Below are 17,086 nucleotides of genomic sequence, written 5' to 3' on the forward strand. Positions count from 1 at the left end.
TTAGGGTGCCCTACTGCTGTTCCAGTGACTGAACTTTTATGCATGTCCACTCCCATTAGGCACCACTCTAAGACCAAATACTGTTCTTACCTGTGCCATTGAGTCCTTATATGTAGCATAGACTGAGTCTAGTAATGTCTTTCGACATTGACATTGAACCACCGTAGCAGTTAGCTTTCTTGTGCATTGTCATATGCTTTCTTCACCTCAAGGAATGTCCAGTAGGACTATTTTTTTCACCTCCAGCTTATTCTACTCTTTGTGTCACTGCAAATATCAGGTCCATTGTACTTATCATGATCAAAATCCGCACTTCACATTTCTAATCTTACTCTCTACAACTCTGCATATTTCTTCATAAACCATCTTCATCCGTTTCAGGTGGTGTGACAGATGGCTGATATCTGCACTGCCCACAGTTGTGAATATCTCCTTTGGTCTTGCACATGGGAACTGCAATACTTATACTCTAGTCATCAGATATATGTCTTTGTCTCTCTCTCTCTCTCTCTCTCTGTGTCTCTCACCACACCATGATGAATACCTTCAGGAGTCAGTTATGCATTCAACAACGTCATGCTAAATGCTGTGGCTTTGTCTGAGCTTGCAGCTTTCTCTGACTTCACTGTCCTTAGTGAACTTCATACTTCTACAGCTACCTTTCCTCTTTCATCACTGGCTATGCACACAACAGTATAGATTCTCTGCTATCTTCTTCATTCAAAAGTTTTTGACATGCTCCATCCATCTGCCCTTGATGTCCACTAGACTGGTGAGCAGATTATTGCTGGTATCTCTTATGAATGATGAATCCTGTCTATCTATCTATCTATCTATCTATCTATCTATCTATCTCTCTATCTGTCTATCTATCTCTATCTATCTATCTATCTATCTATCTATCTATCTATCTATCTGTCTATCTTTCTATCTGTCTATCTATCTATCTATCTATCTATCTGTCTGTCTGTCTGTCTGTCTGTCTATCTATCTATCTATCTATCTATCTATCTATCTATCTATCTATCTCTATCTATCTATCTATCTATCTATCTATCTATCTATCTATCTATCTATCTATCTATCTATCTATCTATCTCTCTATCTGTCTATCTATCTATCTTTCTATCTGTCTATCTATCTATCTATCTATCTATCTATCTATCTATCTATCTATCTGTCTGTCTGTCTGTCTGTCTATCTATCTGTCTGTCTATCTATCTATCTATCTATCTATCTATCTATCTATCTATCTATCTATCTATCTGTCTATCTATCTATCTATCTATCTATCTATATCTATCTATCTATCTATCTATCTGTCTGTCTGTCTGTCTGTCTGTCTATCTATCTATCTATCTATCTATCTATCTATCTATCTATCTATCTATCTATCTATCTATCTGTCTATCTATCTATCTATCTATCTATCTATCTATCTATCTATCTATCTATCTATCTATCTATATGCATATAAAGTGGTTCTGAGTTGCTCACTAATTCCCTCTCTACCCATCCCTTCATTACCAGAGCAGCTAATCAAAACCTACCCTGATCCTGATCATTATCAAGTGTGATAAATAAATTCCCTAGAAGGCAGACAGCAAAAATAGAAGTGCTGCACTAAAGGACAATAATTAAACCACACAGCAGAATATAGTTACACATTAATTTATCCAGTATGTTTATTAATTTGCTTTATTAATCAGATGGGTATACCAGTGAAAAAACGACCTAATTTCAGGCATGACCTGAACTGCAAAGAGTTGTACATAATTGCTGGGAATGCTATTAGTGCAAGTGATACAGAGTGCAAACAATGCCCTTAAACCATGACTCATTTAGTATGAGAAAGTTCATCTTTACCTGTGGTTTAAATGCATGTGCAATTATTATATTATGTACATAGAGCAAAGACCCTGCACAGCAATGTGTGGGAGGGTATTATTCCACATGTAAACATTGGCTTGAAATCCCCTACTTTATTTTTTTTTAATTCAGTTGCAATTTGAACTCATATTGTTGTTTAATCAATGTGAGACATTCTATGTATAAACTGCATGGGAGGTTTATGCTCTAGTACAGATAACACACACACACACACACACACACACACACACACACACACACACACACACACACACACATACACTATCAAAACTGAAGATATTTTAAAGCTATCTAAAACCATCTAAATTCTGAAAAAAAAATATCCAGCTTATCTTTGACAATTCAGTACAGATTTTCTGTTTTTCATTTCTTTAACAGGGTGAACCTGGTCCTCCTGGCGATAATGGACACCCTGGATTAGCGGTAATTATTTACATTTATATCTCATATGAATAATGTTGATTACCACTTTAAAAATGTAAAAAATTTGCCTCTGATTTTTTTTTTCTGAAATTTGCTTGTAAATCTTAAAGCAATTATATGGTTGAATGACTATTTAATGCAATGTTTGATACAAACACTTTATAAAAGTAGCATAAACGTATTCTAAATTTATGAGTAAGAATAGTTAGTAGACTGCTAATGGTTACTAATTTAATTATCTGTTTTGAATGGACTGATCGAACTTTAATGTTTTTGGTTTGTTTTCTATAGTCTGCACTATAATGAGGAATGTTAGAAAACTGTTTGAAAGGATGAGAAAAATATAAGGATTAATGGGTTGTGGTCATACTTTGCATTTGTACAATCTGAAATAAACATATTAGATGAATATATCAAGAAATGAAACCCGTTTAAGAGGAATAACAATGACTGATACTTTTTATTTAAATTTGTCTGAAGGAATGCTAAAACATTAATTTTCTGACATAAACTACGAGAACTGCAAAAAATACAATTTAAGCAAAGACATTTAAATCGAGCTTGTATTTAGACCTGTTTTTTAATGGGATGAGACCACCAATTGAGATAAACACCTCTCATGAAAATATGTTAACCTTTTGTTTTTTTTTCTATTTATCTGTATGGAAAGACAATGTGACACCCTGTTTAGTTCTGGTAAATAAAAAAAACATTGTCTGAGCTCAGTCAGAACATAAGAAGAAGCCATACATTTTATGCCGCGCTTCTCTTTTCAGCAGGTCTGGCCTGCACTGATGCCCTAATAGCAAGCAATTTTTCCCTGGTTGAATGTTTCCATGCTTTTCTTGCCAAATCACTGTTTGGGTAATGACATATATTCACTTAACATTCACAGAATGGAAAAGGAACCCATTCTCTGTGAGGCAGTTGCCTTCTTAGTCCTACCAACCATTGTAGAGCTTCTTGTAGTCTCTTATACTACTGTAATACTGAACTCTACTCCTAGTAAAATTGGTTTGAAGACAGACAAAAATCTACACAGAAAATGAAGTATACTTTTGAAAATCATGAAAAAAGTGTTTTAATTCAAGCTATATTTTACTGGATAAGAATATGACTGTATAATTTCATTCTCAACAGGCTAAGACTAATGTATAAGCAGGCCTGTTTTCTGGCCTAGAAGGAGAAATTCCTGACTACACGATAGGAAACCCAGACTTGTTCAGGATCTTGAGTGCCTGTAGGAGCTGTCCAGCAAAGTCAGGACTGAATAGCCACTGCTGGCTCACCAGTCTTGGTGGAAGGAGGGTAGCTATGGATGATAACAAAAGGGAGATCTAGGTAATCACATAACAGATCTCTAAGCCATCTGAACCTGCTCTGCCATGGTTAATTTGCAGTATGCATCTGAGGGCAAACTAGCATACAAATGCATTTTTCCCTCAGAGAAGCCATTGGCGGGATGCTTCCAAGAAGAGAGAGTAAGTCACTGCCAGGACCACAAGTTGGTCCATTCCCTACCACCTGACTATTCCTGAGGAGCAGATGGCTGACAAGTATCCCCAGGCAGGAAAGATGAGCCTCAAAGCAAGCATGAAAGGACCAAAGACAGATGTCTATCCATCTTCATTAAAGACAAAAACACCTCAAGACTGGTCAGACAATACAACTCCCTATAACTGCTCCAAGTGCAACTAACTGTAGGTAAAACCCCCTTCCATACCATAGGGGCACAAGAAAATAATTTTCTTGGGTGGTGAAAGCCAGGGTACATTTTTTGGCTAGGCTTGTATGGGCCCTAGGGCTAATAGCCTAGTACCTACCTATGAACCTATGAACCTACGAACCTATTGTTAGCTATAAGTCCCCCACCATGAACCATGAGAACCACTCTGCTTATCTGGACCCCCTTGAGTCACTCACTATACAGCCAAACACCTTAGTCTTGGGTGATTTCAACTATCCTTACCTTGACTGGAGTCATATATGAGCACAAACATGCTTGCCCTAAGGTTCCTGGATGGACTTTGTTAATCTCTACCCCCACAAGGGGCTCAAATGTCCTATACTTAGTACTCACCAACATAGGGGGTCTCTGCACTACTTTCTGGTATTGTCCTCCCTAGTAAGGTCTGATCTTAAATCAGTTTTGTTTGAAGTAACGATCATACCTGACCCCCCCAAGAGCAAAAAGGATGAAAACTTGCCCCAATGCAAACTATAGCCTCCTAAGTTATGGCATAAATACTTTCAATCCCCCTTCTACCACTGTCAACAATGACTACTATACAGAGTTGTACACAGATTCCCTATATAAACACCTATAAAAGTGTACAGATTCACAAAACTAACTTGCTGTAAAAACTTACAGAACTAAAGAATTCACAACAAGGGTGGCCAAAGAACAACACACCAGCCAGTACGTTGAACTGAGCACTTTGATTCTCATTGTTTATTTTAAGAACGTCATCAGAATTAAAATCAGAAACAACTAATTCAGTTCAAATACTCAATAAAAGCCAATGAAAAAAAATCCTGACATCACTTCCTCATCAGCTCCATCTCAAAGCACATATAACTTTTAACAGTCTGTGTTTAAATACAGATGACATTTAAGCTCTTTAAATTCTAGTAGTGTATTAACATCACCAATAAACTCTATATTCTTCTGTAGTACAAAAAAATTAAAACCACTAAAATATTGACACATAACTCTCTGCTTTGCAAGAGCATTTTTCAATTCTTTATTCTTAATAGCTGTCTTATACTCTCTAATATGGTAAGATAACCTCCTGGTGTTCCTTCCTATGTAACTACTTTTACAAGTTTGACAGATGCATAAATACACCACTAATCTACAATTGCAGTTGTAAAAATGCAAAATCTTGTGATTGAAACAATGTTGTTCTAAAACTTGCTGTTTACAAACCAAAATATGGTCACAAACATTACATTAATATTTTTTTTTTTTTTTACTTTTTCATCTGTTTTGTCCTGGAGCTTTTCTCCCTGGGCCTGTACTGAAAATGGACATATATCCAGTTAGACTAGCCCGGTCAACAAATGTAAAATAAAATAAATAAATAAAAATAAATTTTCCACACTTAAAAATGCCAAGAACATGAGTTTTAACATGATTTAAATAACAATCATCTGTTTCAAAATATTGCGTCATTATCTTTGTCTATTTATAACAAAACTCAGGAAGTCCGCTAATAACAGTAAACAACTCTTTATTACCCTCTACAATACGACAGTTGTTTCAACTTGTTTGTCAAAATATAGCGGATTTCTCTCATAGCAGAACAAATGAGAAGGGGGAATCTATCTACTTCCTGTCAGTGATCTAACTGCACTTTGGCTATAAACCCTTGTTTTAAGATATGAACATATTTTGTTTCTCTCATGCAGATATCTTTTTTCATTAACTCATCAAATAACCCTAAAGGATAGTTCCTATTCAAAACAACTGTTAAGAAAATTGCATTCATTTTCAAAGGAATGGTTGTCACTGATGGTTTGTGATAAACAAATGAACTGCCCTTTCACTATGTTCTTTTTCATAAATAAATGATGCTGACTATCAAAATCCAAATAACAATTCCTGAAAGTCTTTTTTTTTCTAAAAATACTGGAGGAAAAGAATACATTAATATGATCTAGACATAAGTCAATGTCTAGAAGTTCAGCTTGCGTTCCAATATTAGAAATAATAAAATGAAGGAACCCAATACTATCCTTCAGTTCAATTAAAACATTTTCTAGCTCTACCTTGGTACCCTGCCATAAAAAAGATGTCTGTATAATGTTTGTAGAGTCTAGTTTTCTTTCCTAAACCCATCCAAATGAATCAGAACTTCAGCTTCCCAGGCACTTAGCATTAAGTGCACAAAAGCAGAGGTTAACTTGGTGTCCATTGCTACTCCCCATTGTTACCCCTCTTTTCTGATGATAAATGGTATTATTAAACCAGACAAAAATTGTTAGCAAGCGCTAACTTGATCAACTTACATACGGTATAGTGTTAATTTTAGTGTATAGACTTGACTGTACCTGAATGGATCAAAACAATGTGCTCACAGAAAAAGAAGACACCCTGGTGTACATCAAGCATAAATAGGTTATACTACAAGAGAAAGAAACTAAGAACAACACTCAACAGAGGAAGGACACCCTCCACAGCTTCAACAAGCAAATTAGATATCTTGTAAAGTCCTCTAAAGCCAATTATGAAGCTAATCTAGTATCCCTAGCTAAGGATAATCACAAGGCATTCTTTAGCTATGTCATTCATCTAAAAATGAAGGCTCAGCTTTGTGCCAAACTAGTCGAGGATATTTCCACTCATACTGACCCTGAGGACATTGCCAAACTGCTACCAGACAGATTTGGCACAAAGTCACCCCCCTGCCCCCTTGACATACCCCAAAGTATCGCAAAGCATACCTGTCACCAGTCCTCTACTAGATTCTCCAAAGAGCAGGTCATAACTGCACTCTACATGGCCAAACATACAGTCTCTGTGGGACCAGATAACATCACAGGCTGCCTACTAAATGGTCTAAAACAGTACCCAGTAGAACCACTTGGCACTCTATTCAACCACAGTCTGAGTACTGGCTTTGTCCCAGCAGACTGGAAAACAGCAACAGTAATTCCCTTGCACAAAGGGGGGGTCAATTAACTGACCCTGTTAACTATAGACCCATAAGCCTAACCATCCTTATCTGCAAGGCCATGGAGAGAATCATCATGGACCTTATTAACGAAGACAGAAGTGAACTTCAGACTCTTGATCCGATCTAAGCTGACTACATTAAGGGTAGGTCATGCTTATTAAACTTGGTGGACTTCTTTGAAAATGTCACCAAACCTCTGGATTAAGGCAAAACAATACATACAGCCTATCTTGACTTAGCCAAGGCTTTTGACACAATCCCTCACTCAGGCATCATTGAGAAGCTCATGCAGCTGGTAACCAAACCATGTGTAACTAAATGGGTAGCCAACTAGCTCACCAACAGAAAGCATACAGTCAAAGTTGAGGATTCTACCTTTACCAGCAGACCAGTTACCAGTGGTGTACCAAAAGGATCTGTGCTCTGCCTCCTACTGATTGGAATCTATTTCTTAGAAGTCCAAGTGAAAATAGATGGCCTATGGATTGCCAAGTTTGCTGATGACTGCAGACTGGGTGCAATCATTGAGTTCCCCAACAATGTTGCTATACTACAAAATGAGCATACACAGAGAAATTATTGGTGTCAAAGCTACAGACAAACTAAATGCAAAAAAATGTGTTATCATGACTTTCAGCAAAGGCGAAGTCCCTGCAAATTACAATATTAACAGTACCCCCCTAAGCTCAAACCCTGTGGTAAGATATTTGGGAATACAGGTTGATAGCAACCTTTACTTCGATCGCCATGTGCCCACAGTGGTAAGGAAGGCCTTCTATTTTGGACATCTCATAAGTAAGGGCATCACATCCAGAGCTAAGGATGTTATAACTCCCCTGTACTCATCCCTCATCAAACCACTAATAGAGTACAATACTCTCTTCTGTAGGTACCTCACCAGACACCTGCAGCAGCTGGAGACACCTCAGAGGTTTCTCACCAAGAAAATTCAGGACCTTCAACACATGGCCTACATGTACTCTGTATATTATAGGCTGTCAAGAGGCAATTTGTGCCTGGCCTAAAGAACAGTCTCAGACCCTGCCCTAATGGAAATGCTGCACATCCACAAGTCAAATGGGACAAGATTCACTCACTCTAGGGCTCTTAACCTAGTCTGCGACATTAACAGGACATGCTGGAGAGACACATATGCCTCACAGAGCTTGCCAGTCCTTTGGAAAAAACTCCCAATTTACATAAAACAGAACTTCTCAATGACCCTATTTAGGACTAACTTAGACAACTGAATGGGAGATCATAAATTTACCCCGGGTGTGTCATCTATATCATCTATGTCCCTTTTGGATAAGGGCAGTTTGTAAAGATCATAGACTCATACTGCAAATATAGACCATACAACTTGGTCAATAAGGGCCTAGTAACCTCCTATGAACCTATGGATCTATATCAGAACATTGAAGTATTAAAACTTTGAATGTTCTGATATCAAACACTATTCAGTGAATGCTAAGAATAGCAAAGCTGCAGAACAGCGAATTCTTTCCTCTGGAAAGAATTTGGTTGGCCGTTTCTGTGGCTTCGCGATTCTTAGCACTGTGCTGGAAAGTTACAGGTTGGGTTCAGGTAAATGTGCGATTGTTTGTACGTTAGGGGTGGGTTAAGTGAGTTAGGGTTAGGGCGCAGGTTAGGCGTGTGTGCGATAGTGACAGACTTTAGGGTTAGGGGCAGTTTAAGTGAGTTAGAGTTAGGGCAATGATTAGGTGAGTGTGCGATACTGACGGACCTTAGGGTTTAGGTTTGGGTTAAGCTAAGTGGGTAGATAGTAGTGTATGATTAGTTTAGTGTAGCGTTAGATGTAGGAATTTAAGTGTAAGTGTGTGGTGGCTGTTTGTTTGATGTGCTTGTGTTGTGTGTATGTGTTTCAGAGCAGCAAATTTTTTCCATGGGAAAAAATCCGCTGTTCTGAATGTTCGATATTTTCATGTTTAGATGTTTTGGGGCCGATGAAATAGCGTTCACTATTTTCATCTTTTGATAACGTGATATAAACTCAAACCTGTGATCCTATGTACTGCTCTTGCCTAGCCTTAGAATACTTGGCTCCTGTTCTCCTAGAGGAATATGCCAAATGGGTGAAGATAGGGGACCCATCAGGCAATGTCCTGGGGAGGCAAAAAATAATGTAGAAGTAAGTTTACTACTTTAAATTTTGCTGTTATATTTATCCTTTGGCTAAAAGTCTCGTACTAAATGTTGTATAATGCAAACCTTATACTGAAATAGGTAATAGTTTGAAGAGGAGCAAAAATGGAAAAAGAATAAAATAAAGTATTGTTATTTTCTTTTATATAGGGCCGACCCGGTCCTGCTGGTGAAAGAGGTCGTCCTGGAAACTCTGGAACTCCTGTAAGTAAAACAATTCAACACATGCTAAGCAAAATCCATTTACTAGTGCAGTGTATTGCAACGGAACGTGAACAGGACAGTGAAGATATGTGTCTGTGTGTGTGTGTTTTTGTGTGTGTGTGTGTGTGTGTGTGTGTGTGTGTGTGTGTGTGTGTGTGTGTGTGTGTGTGTGTGTGTGTGTGTGTGTGCGGTTCCCCTTCAGAAGGTCGAACGGCTGAAATCTCGAAATGCATATGGCCAAAGCCATATGTTCGAATTTCAGAAGCTCAACCTTCTGAAAGGGAAGTAAAACACAAAACAAAACGCAAAAAATGTTTCTGCAGGGGGCAAGTTCCCTGCACCCCCCCCCACACCCCCACTACTTATTTATTCCAACTCCGAGATCACACTACAGCACAGAAAGGGAAATCTCCCATTCTGCGCTGAATGCCAATCCCCATTCACAAGGCTGAGCTTCTGAAATTTCGAGCATATGTTTTCGGCCATATGCATTTCGAGATTTCAGCGTTCGACCTTCTGAAGGGGAAGCATGTATGCGCGTGTGTGTATATTTGCATTTTTTTCACATTCACACTTGAATTACAGGAGTTCAGAGAACAAGAACAGCAGAACAAAGATAATCATTAAAAGAAATAGTCACATAAACTATATATTCTTTCATACTGTGTGGAGGTATAATACACAATTTTTGTATTAATTTGTCATTCCTTCACATATTTTGTAATCCAAAGTGTAAACTTTTGCAAACGCAGTCTTAGCTCCAAGCAGTGATGTCAGTAATCAGCTGATGTTCTAACTGTGCTATGGAATATGTGAAAACAAGAACTTATTTTCCTGCAGATGAGGTTATATGTGTTTGCCTAAACAACAAGATTTTAAAGACCACCATGAAGCAGATCATAAAGATAGGAGAATAGATTGGTTTGTCTCAGATGCTTTCACTTCTGTTGTATGCAGTACCTGGGGAAACAGCTATGATTGTAAAGCCCAATTTTTGAAAAAAATGGAAAAAAGCTATGTTTCTCATTATTTAGATAATTAAAATCCCTCAATCCTTGCATAATGCCTTTTCTCTCATTTTTGCACATGGATTCAGGGTGTAACTTCAACAGGGACTATCATCTACAGCCAGGTTTATACCATAAAGTTGCTACCCCTGCCACAGTAGGTCTTCCACACCATTTGCTTGTGCACACACACACACACACACACACACACACACACACACACACACACACACACACACACACACACACACACACTCACAGCTATGGCCAGTGTAGAGTGTCCAATCCACCTAGTGCATGTCTTTGAAATCTGGGTGGAAATCCATGTGAACATAGGTAGGGCATTCAGACTCTGCACAGAAGGAACTCAACAGAGAATTGAATAGGGGAACCTCTTGCTTGCTGACCCACTGCATTAGAATGTTTTCTAAAAAAGTGGAAGCGAGTATTGCACTGTAGTTCTATAACTTCATGTATGACAAAGTCTATAATGAAGCTCAGAACAGCCAGAGGAATGAATGTTTATTTATTCACCATGTGATTACTCACTTCAGTTCAGGATAATAGGGGAGGTGTAGCCTGTCCTGGCAATCACTATGTGGAAAGTAAAGAAAATTATCCCGTACCAACCCAAGTTCAAATGGCTGAGACCATAAAATAGAAGTTTTGAAACTTTGAACATTTTGAATGGAGAGCTCAGTACAGCACAGAATGGGATATTTACCATATTTCTCGCTGTAGTGTGATTTCGGAGTTGGTATATTAATTTAGCATTAGTTGTGGGGGGAACAGTCCCCTGCAAAATGTAAAAAGAAGAAAAAAAATATTTAATTTATTTATTTTTTTTTATTTTGTTTTAGAAGTTTCAAACCTTCGATCTTCTGGTCTCGGCCATTTGAAGTTGAAGTTTTGAAACTTCGAGCTTTAGAAGTAGATCCATATATATGTGTGTATATATATATATATATATATATATATATATATATATATATATATATATATATTTATACACACACACACACACACACACACACACACACACACACACACACACACACACACACACACACACACACACATGCATACTAAGTGGTATGTTTCTTTATTATGGAGAGTTATATCATAAGCATCATTAAAAGTACTGTTCTTCCTTTTTACGTCTGTTAACCTTTTGATGTTACCATCCCATTTATATTTGCAAATATCACTCAGTCTATAAATTGATAAATATGAATTCATATGATACATCATAGGAAATGTTAAAAGTACTGTTGAAATGCATGCATATAGCATATACCTTCAGGTTCAGGTCTGTTAAACATGATCATTAAACCTGTTCCATTTTTTAGCTAAGCCATGTTGTTGCACTTTGATTACATTGATAACACCAAGTTTATCTAACATTATTTGTCACATAACTGCACTAAGTTTCTTTACTTTAGATTAATGCAGTAAAAAATACATTATTTTAAATAATATAAACTAAGACATATATATCATGGCAGGAGTTACAACAGATTAAGCAGTCATATCTTTGAAAATGACAGTCGAGATAAATTACCCGTGAAAGCAAATTGATTAATTCAGAGTTCCTTTTATTGTGTTTTCATTGTACATATCTGCAGAGAATGGTTTATTAATTTTTCTTTTATTTACAGGGATCCCGTGGTAATGATGGAGCACCTGGTTCACCTGGTCAGCCTGTAAGAACATTTTATTTTTTGATATTTCATGTTGTCATTGTTGTGTCATAGATGTTGTCAGTAGAAAATTTACAATAGATGCATACTATAACAGCATGAGATAAACTGTGGGCCCCACTTATATCAAATGTGCTTCCATAATTTTCTCTTGCTTTTCACATATTTGAGAAATGTGTCAGAATATAGCTTCCTTTAACATGGTTCTCCATGGAACAGCTGGAGGTTTAGGAGGTGTGACAGGATTAATACCATAGGGAGAGAAGCCATTCCCACACAGTTTTCCTCTAGAAGCTGCTCCCTTCCTTTCTTTACATAATCTACATTTTTAGTTGAAGTTGTAGTTGTCTGTCCGTATTGTACAGCCGTTAAGGCCACATGGAACTTCACTGATGCTATCTCTTTAGTAAAGACTATTCATTTAGTCTATGCACTTTTCACTATGAGGCAGGTAAAATGAAAGATAACCAATCAGCAGTGTATGAGCTTTGTTTCCTAATTTAGCATTACCACAAAGAGACATTCAGAAGGGCAGTGGTAATAGTGATCTAGAAAGTTAAGTAAAAGGCACCATACAGTAACTCTGTCCAGGAGGTCCTCAAAATGCACATCTTATAATGAAATTAAGAGAAAGCAGTGGACTTGCAAATGTGTTGATTAAATATGCAAAGTAGAAAAGTGAAACCTGGTTGCCATTCCTCTTCCATTATAGTAGTGAATACTGTAGTGAAATAGTACACAGGGTAGTGCGGGCATGAGTTTCCCTTGGGTTAAGAAGTATATGTCATCTGGAAAAAGGCGCCTGTAAGAAAAAATGATAGGCAAGTAGAAAACTGCATTCACGTGATAGCACAAATGCAGCAGCAAAGGAATTTGTAATGCCTTTAAAGTCAAAACAAAAGCTGCAATTATACTGTCTTGCACAGTGATAGCTAAATAATGCCTAAAACCATAGCAGTGAGCTATGACAAGTGAATGGCAGGCAAAGACTTTCAGGAAATGCTTCAAATACCTTTGTATAAAAGAATGTCTGTTTCATTGCATATTACTATTGATAGATGATTTTACTGTAAAGGAGGAAAATCATTTTATGCAATAAAATTTTGCAGTGAATGTACTGTCTTCATGATGTGGGGGAGGGGGTTCTGAAGACATTAAAAATATTGGTACAAGTGCTCATAAATCATTATGTTATGGTCACTTCCAGAAACCCCATACACTAAACTGCCAGCTGAATAGAAAATAATGTTAACATTTACCTTGGATGACAGACATTTCCTGGTGAGAGAAAACATTTATCTAATCCAAAAATTATATCATTCTTGAAGAGCAGGCAACAAGTACTAAAAAGATGACAGTGTGGGAATGGCATAGGCCAGTGAAATAATCAAATGAAATTGTAGAAGATATGTATAAATGTTTTGCTTTTGTACAGAAAAATTACGATAGGAAAGGATAAACTGTTATTGCTTCATGAGCGGGATTTGGTATACTTAATATCTGCCAGTAACCTGGACTGGAACTTCCTTATACAGAGACAGAGCTTCATCCCTTGTCTTTAAAGAGAGATTATACTTCTTATTTCTGAGTATAAAAGAGGATATTTCTTTATGAACTGAACTGAAGTGCAGACTGTTGAGGATGTGGCATCAATATGGATCCAGTTTATGTTTTGATTGGCCAGGAAGACCTCCCCTTCCCCTTATGTCATTGATATGACTTTGGTATGATGTGGTACATGGCAACCACAATGAGAAAGTGCAAAAGAAAATTTAGATTTTTCTTTTTGTGGTTTTGGCTTCTGCATTATTAAGTTTTCATATTTTAAGAACTGGGCATTGATGAACTGGGCAGCTACTAGTTTCTTGGATGGAAATGCATAATTGATCCACATCCATCCCATGTCATTGTTATTCATGCCTTTAGGCTAAAAGGTGATAATAATTGTTGAAAGACAAGGATAAGTATATATATATATATATATATATATATATATATATATATTATGTGCGTGAGTGTGTGTATGTGCGTGTGTCTAGCATACATATAAGGCCTACCAGGAACAGAATGATAGATATATACACATATGCTTAGGTAGATACATAGATAAATTAATTTCAGTTTTCTTAATGGAAGGAGAAAATATGCCTATCAAGACTGTCTTTTTTTGTGTATCTTAACAGTCTGCCTCCACCCCATCCTTAACTTTCTCTTTCCCTACCATCTTGAATATCTCTATAGATTTTCGCTTTACCTCCCCCAAAAATCAAATCAGCTTTTGCAATTGTCAAAACTGAAATTTTGACAGGGCGGTCCCAAGGGATTGCTAGTCCACCACTTTAACAACAATTACTAACAAATAATGAGAAGTTATAGGCCTGATAGGCTACAACCCCAGCCAATGCTGGGGGACAAATCCTGCAGGCATCATTCTTTCCCTCCCCTTAGAGAAGAAGAAAACATCCTCTTATCCAGCAAATTCTCCTTTTTTCCATCCAGTGCTGTGGTACATGGGATTTGTTCCCAGTTCTTCAGCATCACAGATAAAGGCATTTCTCTGAATCATCAGTCCTGCACACAATAACTCCATGCAATGTTCCATCAGAGAAGAAAATCTAAATGATGTTTCATCATGAAATAACAGCCTTTGCGTTTCTAAGTTACTCTCAAAATGGATGTGCTGAGTGTTTGTTGTAAAATTACAGGAAATCTGGTGATTATAAGATTATAAAGTAATATGTCTGTATATTCAAAGAGTAAATGACATTCATAAAATTAATAATATTTGTTTTTATTTCCTTAGGGATCTCAAGGTCCCCCAGGTCCTCCAGGATTTCCTGGTGGTGCTGGACAAAAGGTATGTACAACATGCATTTCTGCCTTGCTAAATATAGATTAAATCTGAGTGTTAATTGTTATGCTGGAGATCTGCTACAGTTTACTGTTCCGTAATGCTCTTTGCATGCCTACCATACATCTCAACGTTTTTGCACAAAGAGTCTGGCCAACATGAAAAATAACGGGGAGAAAAGCTAGTAATGATAGCTTTCATTAGTGTATATGTGTTAACACAAATATGGATAGATAAGGTGTTATCATACCTCTGCACCGAGGGAGGTACTAATGTAAACCTCCTGGAATCGGGTAGGTTTGCAGCTTAATAGAAATCCCAGTCTGTGTCTAATAATGAAGATTTCCTTGTGAATCCCTAGAGAGGTCTGGTAAGTGGTTTTGGCTGAAGAAAGATAAAGACAGAATATGAGAGAAACCTGAAGGGATTACAACAAGACAGCTTCCCTATACATGCTTGAGGTAAAATTGCTCAAGCTTCAGCAGATCACAGGAAAAAAACATGAGCAGCGTAATGCCAAACACTTTTTCCCATTGGAAATCATTGCTGCTGTCGATTCTAGTTGTGCACCAGCAATGAGTCACTCATTTAGGGAGACTTATTCCTTCTTTCAGTTAGTGTGACTTCAAGGGATGTGGGAGACTTGCTCCCCCAGCAAAAGGAAAAACAAAAAAAAGATAAAAATGATTTTTTTCTCCCTCTTTAATTCCAGGCATCTTTTTGCTATCCTTTTGATATGTCAACTTTTAGAAAGTTGTCATTTCATAGTAGAACTGAACAAGACAGCACTGGCTTTCTTCCTGCAGGTAAAATATGTTTCACCACTCAGCTAGCTAGTTGTAAAAATAAGTCTGTCATGGAACGTGACTGCCAAAAGAGTCTTGAAGCAAACAGAATAGCAGTTATCTTGTCAAAATAAGTGTTGCTTCTTTGATTTTATTATCTTAATAATTAAAAACATGATTACAAATGCCACTTGGTTTTCATTAATAATGTACTCAAGGAAATATTTTCAAGATTCTCACATCCTTTATGTTGAGCAGTCTCTTATGCTCAGAACTGTTTATAGTTTCCTAATTAAATATTCTTACATAAAGTTCCTCAGTGTTTTCATATTAGCTTATTTCAGCAGTTAAATGATTTTACAGAGTAATGAGAGCTTAAGCCAAGACGTGTAGAAAGATCATAGGTGTAAAAACTGCAGGATAGTATAAACATCCTGAATTATGGTTCAGATATCTATAAAGATTAGATGCACTTACTTCTATCATAAGGGGAGGAAATATATATTGATATAATGAATTACAAAGAAACTGGAGATAGTATGTATTATTTGCTATTTGCCATATTCTAAATACTAACATTTTCCCTGATTAAAGACCTGGAGTAATAGTTGCTGTTGTCATATCCTAAAATCCTCATATTGCATTCTAGTTACATCTGTACAATTATTTTCTTTATCACTTCATCATTTTTTCTGCTATTACACATTGCTGTTACTAACCTTTTGTTGTTTTAGACTGGACATTTTCTTTTATACCCTATTAATTTTAGTGCTAGCACTGAATTTTTTTTTTTGTGTGTTTTTATCATATGTGTCCCTTAAATGCATTAAAATATAAGTTCATGCATTATTTTGCTCCTTTAAATCTGTTGGAGAATTAAACTATGAGTGTGTTTGATAAATGCCTTTAGATAAGCATATTACAGATTCAACAGTAGGTCTCAAAACTGGAATGCAACACTATTTTATTTATTTTTTAGATTTATTTTTTAAACTGGATAATGCCCTTTATAGTGTCTTTCTTATTTTGAGGGGTGACCTGGCATTGCTTTCTAGCCAGCTAAGCAACAAACTCAGAATCACATGATTTGCGTGTAGAAATTGCGAGAATCCAATTCAGATTAACAAGATGTAGTTCACATGTAGCACATTTTCCTAGCCCACTAAGTCAGAATGCAAGAAACCTAATGAATAATGAGTGAGATCGCGAAAGTGCAACACTTAAGACAGTTAATATCCATTACAAGTGACAGTAAATGTACAAAACAATAACATAAAGAGCCACTTTTTTCTGGTAGATGATTGATATGGTTACAACATCTTGCCATGGAGCAGAACAAAAAGAGATAACAACATGTATTTTACAGCACAACTAGAAAAGT

At 36.8% G+C, this 17,086-nt stretch overlaps 1 protein-coding gene across 1 annotated transcript in view; it reads left to right on the forward strand.

Moving 5' to 3' along the window:
- Window positions 1–17,086, forward strand: part of COL3A1 (collagen type III alpha 1 chain) — a 323,606-nt gene that overhangs the window by 127,103 nt on the left and 179,417 nt on the right. The window contains exons 12-15 of the mRNA XM_044075159.1: window positions 2,269–2,313; window positions 9,309–9,362; window positions 12,028–12,072; window positions 14,873–14,926. Of these exons, the coding sequence (XP_043931094.1) occupies window positions 2,269–2,313; window positions 9,309–9,362; window positions 12,028–12,072; window positions 14,873–14,926 (198 nt within the window). The remainder of the gene's footprint in view (window positions 1–2,268; window positions 2,314–9,308; window positions 9,363–12,027; window positions 12,073–14,872; window positions 14,927–17,086) is intronic.

Source organism: Protopterus annectens, chromosome 6.part0, assembly GCF_019279795.1.
Source record: "Protopterus annectens isolate FY-2018-M chromosome 6.part0, PAN1.0, whole genome shotgun sequence".
Classification (NCBI taxonomy): Eukaryota; Metazoa; Chordata; order Ceratodontiformes; family Protopteridae; genus Protopterus; species Protopterus annectens.